The 4,435-nt window shown below is 56.2% G+C and overlaps 1 protein-coding gene and 1 pseudogene across 4 annotated transcripts in view; one reads left to right on the top strand and one right to left on the bottom strand.

The window, feature by feature from the left end:
• Positions 1-4,435, bottom strand: part of LOC114067506 (acidic mammalian chitinase-like) — a 17,964-nt gene that overhangs the window by 8,437 nt on the left and 5,092 nt on the right. The window contains exons 1-6 of one of the 4 annotated variants that reach the window (XM_027903019.1): positions 1,587-1,705; positions 1,298-1,327; positions 833-1,034; positions 596-652; positions 326-491; positions 92-216 (exon numbers count right to left, since the gene is read on the bottom strand). The exons of 1 other annotated variant lie outside the window; for it this stretch is intronic. In XM_027903019.1, the coding sequence (XP_027758820.1) occupies positions 92-216; positions 326-491; positions 596-652; positions 833-1,034; positions 1,298-1,327; positions 1,587-1,611 (605 nt within the window). In that variant the 5' untranslated portion in view covers positions 1,612-1,705. Of the gene's footprint in view, positions 1-91; positions 217-325; positions 492-595; positions 653-832; positions 1,035-1,297; positions 1,328-1,586; positions 1,711-4,435 lie in introns of those variants that run through there. 2 more of the 4 variants (XM_027903021.1, XM_027903020.1) reach the window with 2 other exon arrangements.
• LOC114067509 overlaps positions 2,748-4,435 on the top strand; it is a 3,433-nt pseudogene continuing 1,745 nt past the window's right edge.

The following is a 4,435-nucleotide window of genomic DNA, read 5'->3' as shown; positions in this document are numbered from 1 at the left end:
CTGGGTCCCTCGGGGGCTCTTTGCAGCTTTGACTGCAGCGCTTGCAGGACACCAGTGCAGCCCCACAGTGATCCCAGGCTTTGCTACTCACTTCCCCAGCTCAGCAATCTCGTAGCCAGCCTGGATGGTGGAAAGGCCTCCAGCCACAGCCGCGGTGACCAAGAGACGGGGCTTGTTGGTCTGTCTGGCTTCCTGCTCAAAGGCTGCCAGCAGTTCCTGAGGGATGCCAAGGAACAGCTCTCACCCGGGGGCTCTGGGCTCGGGCTTTGCCTCTGCCCAGGCTCAGGCCAGAGCTGTGCCAGGCTCAGGCCTTGAGCAAACCCACCTTAACCAGGACGGTGAAGAGCCCCTTGTCCTGGGCTGGGCTGCCCCTGGAGCCGGGGTATTCCCAGTCCAGGTCCAGCCCATCGAATCCATACTGGCGCAGGAATCTGACCACAGAGTTGATGAAGGTCTGGCGGTTCTGGGGGGTGGAAACCATTGTAGTGAACCTGGGCAAGCAGAGCAGGAGAGAGTTGGCGTTAGACTGGGGCCTCCTTCCATTCTCCCTCCCTTTCCAGGGCTCCATTCTTGGAAAGAGATGGTTTGAACTTACTTCTGTGTGCCAAAATTCCATCCTCCAATGGCCAGCAGGGTCTTCAGGTTTCTGTTCCTGCAAAGGAAGGGACAGCAACCTGTGTTACTGGAAGGCTTGGGTGGAGCTGTGACCTTTGCAGGCCGTGTCCTTTTGGTGGGAAACGTGAACAGCAAGTCCCCAGCACCCTGAGCCACTGTCCCTGTGCTCAGAGGAGAGGGGTTGTCCCCTGCCCTGCCCTCTGCTCCCAGTACGTACTGGTTCTTCAGGCCATTGAAGGATTTGTAGAGGGTCTCATCGTTCCATTCGTAAGTGGTGATCTCGTTGTTGTTCATCCCGGCGAAGGCGTAGATCAGGTGGCTGCACAGGTTGGGGTCGATGTTGTCAGGGGTGTATTTCCCCTCCCCAGGCCTGTACTGGGCCCAGTTGGTGAAGTAACATGTCAGCACGTAGGCAGTGCCTGTGGGGATACAGAGGAGCTGAGGGGGCTGCTGCAGAGACACCAGTGGCTTCAGGCAGGGCATCAGCAGCAGAGCTGCTGGCAAGGCTGGGCAGAGTTTCCTTGGGCTGTGCTGGGCTGTTCTGGGCTGTACTGGGCTGTACTGGGCTGTGCTGGGCCAGTTGGAGGCTCTTTGTGTTGGCTGTGCCGCCTGTTTGCCCCGTCTGGGAGTGCTGGGGCTGGGAAGGGTTGGCAGGAGTTGTTTTAGGGAAGGAAGCACCTACCGAGGTGGGCGTTGAGCAGCAGGGCCAGACCTGGGAGGGCAAAGGAAAGAACAAACCTGTCAGTGTTTGCACCCAGAAATACAAAGCTCATGTTCAAAGCAGAACAGATCCCCAGCAGCAGCACTAACAAACAGAACTCTCCCTCCTTAAAGGAGGTTGCGAAATCTCTACTGAAAAGAAAGAGCAGCATTTTTATACCCCAAGCCCTGTGCAGGCACAAGTGTGACAGTGGCAGAGCCCCCAGCACTTGTGAGAAAGGCAGAGAGCCCCCGGTTGCAGCGGCACTTACCGGTGAGCAGAGTGAGCTTGGCCATCTTGGACCAGGACTGATGTGCTGCACAAAGTCTGCTGCTTTTATACCCTTCTCCCCTCTGCTGCCAATCTTGGGTCAACACGGATGGGCAAACATTACAATACCTGGCACAGATCAGAATGATTGGAAATGATACCAGGACAATGGGCCTGAACCCTCCAGCTGGAGACTTCCCTGGTGTCGGGTCGTGCCATGTCCTGGTGTTGCAAGAGGAGGTGAAGAAGCAGATTAGATTTCTGTTCTTGTTTGGAGGTTTGTTCCCAGCGACAGGTTTGTGTCAGCGCTGGGACTGCGCAGTGACCGATGGCAGAAGTGTTTGACCTCGGGCTGTCCTTGAGTCCTCCCATGGCCGCTGGCACTGCCAACACAAAGGAACTGCACAAGTTCTTTGTCTCCTTGTGCATTTGCTGGAGCCAAAGTGAATCAGAATCACCTTCTGCTGAGTTTTTCTCCCATTTGTTCTTGGTGATGATGGCTGTGAGGATATTAGGAAAAGAAGGTGATAAGAAATAATGCTTCTCTGAGAACAATATTCTCTTCATAAGGGGGAGAATGACTCAGCAGACACTGACGTGGTTTTCCTTCAGTGATGGGATGCCTGGGCTTGTCTGAGGTGACCACACCTGGGCAAGAGACCACTCAGAGCACAAAGGCCCCTCTATCCCAACAGACACTGTGCCTACAGCGAGTGAGCCCACTTCCCATGTCCTCCAAAATGCCCAGGGCTCGGAGTCAAAGCCCACTCGCTCCTGCCTTGACTTGGTCCCACCAAGCAGACCCAACCCTTGTAAAGCACAAAGCTCTTGCTGGCAGTGCCAGCGGCCATGGAAGGACTTAAGGACAGCCCAAGGTCAAACACTTCTGCCATCGGTCACTGCGCAGTCCCAGCGCTGACACAAACCTGTCGCTGGGAACAAACCTCCAAACAAGAACAGAAATCTAATCTGCTTCTTCACCTCCTCTTGCAACACCAGGACATGGCACGACCCAACACCAGGGAAGTCTCCAGCTGGAGGGTTCAGGCCCATTGTCCTTGTATCATTTCCAATCATTCTGATCTGTGCCAGGTATTGTAATGTTTGCCCATCCGTGTTGACCCAAGATTGGCAGCAGAGGGGAGAAGGGTATAAAAGCAGCAGACTTTGTGCAGCACATCAGTCCTGGTTCAAGATGGCCAAGCTCACTCTGCTCACCGGTAAGTGCCGCTGCAACCTGGGGCTCTCTGCCTTTCTCACAAGTGCTGGGGGCTCTGCCACTGTCCCACTTGTGCCTGCACAGGGCTTGGGGTATAAAAATGCTGCTCTTTCTTTTCAATAGAGATTTCGCAACCTCCTTTAAGGAGGGAGAGTTCTGTTTGTTAGTGCTGCTGCTGGGGATCTGTTCTGCTTTGAACATGAGCTTTGTATTTCTGGGTGCAAACACTGACAGGTTTGTTCTTTCTTTGCCCTCCCAGGTCTGGCCCTGCTGCTCAACGCCCACCTCGGTAGGTGCTTCCTTCCCTAAAACAACTCCTGCCAACCCTTCCCAGCCCCAGCACCCCCAGACGGGGCAAACAGGTGGCACAGCCAACACAAAGAGCCTCCAACTGGCCCAGCACAGCCCAGTACAGCCCAGCACAGCCCAGCACAGCCCAACACAGCCCAGTACAGCCCAGCACAGCCCAATTAAACTCTGCCCAGCCTTGCCAGCAGCTCTGCTGCTGATGCCCTGCCTGAAGCCACTGGTGTCTCTGCAGCAGCCCCCCCAGCTCCTCTGTCTCCCCACAGGCACTGCCTACGTGCTGACATGTTACTTCACCAACTGGGCCCAGTACAGGCCTGGGGAGGGGAAATACACCCCTGACAACATCGACCCCAACCTGTGCAGCCACCTGATCTACGCCTTCGCCGGGATGAACAACAACGAGATCACCACTTACGAATGGAACGACGAGACCCTCTACAAATCCTTCAACGGCCTGAAGAACCAGTACGTACTGGGAGCAGAGGGCAGGGCAGGGGACAACCCCTCTCCTCTGAGCACAGGGACAGTGGGTCAGGGTGCTGGGGACTTGCTGTTCACGTTTCCCACCAAAAGGACACGGCCTGCAAAGGTCACAGCTCCACCCAAGCTTTGCACTAACACAGGTTGCTGTCCCTTCCTTTGCAGGAACAGAAACCTGAAGACCCTGCTGGCCATTGGAGGATGGAATTTCGGCACACAGAAGTAAGTTCAAACCATCTCTTTCCAAGAATGGAGCCCTGGAAAGGGAGGGAGAATGGAAGGAGGCCCCAGTCTAACGCCAACTCTCTCCTGCTCTGCTTGCCCAGGTTCACTACAATGGTTTCCACTCCCCAGAACCGCCAGACCTTCATCAACTCTGTGGTCAGATTCCTGCGCCAGTATGGATTCGATGGGCTGGACCTGGACTGGGAATACCCCGGCTCCAGGGGCAGCCCAGCCCAGGACAAGGGGCTCTTCACCGTCCTGGTTAAGGTGGGTTTGCTCAAGGCCTGAGCCTGGCACAGCTCTGGCCTGAGCCTGGGCAGAGGCAAAGCCCGAGCCCAGAGCCCCCGGGTGAGAGCTGTTCCTTGGCATCCCTCAGGAACTGCTGGCAGCCTTTGAGCAGGAAGCCAGACAGACCAACAAGCCCCGTCTCTTGGTCACCGCGGCTGTGGCTGGAGGCCTTTCCACCATCCAGGCTGGCTACGAGATTGCTGAGCTGGGGAAGTGAGTAGCAAAGCCTGGGATCACTGTGGGGCTGCACTGGTGTCCTGCAAGCGCTGCAGTCAAAGCTGCAAAGAGCCCCCGAGGGACCCAGATGTGCAGAAGTGGGGCCGTGACTG

The sequence above is a fragment of the Empidonax traillii genome, unplaced genomic scaffold, assembly GCF_003031625.1.
Source record: "Empidonax traillii isolate 1590-97213 ecotype Southwest subspecies unplaced genomic scaffold, ASM303162v1 scaffold925:size245191, whole genome shotgun sequence".
NCBI lineage: Eukaryota > Metazoa > Chordata > Aves > Passeriformes > Tyrannidae > Empidonax > Empidonax traillii.
This window is presented reverse-complemented; position numbering and strand designations above follow the sequence as displayed.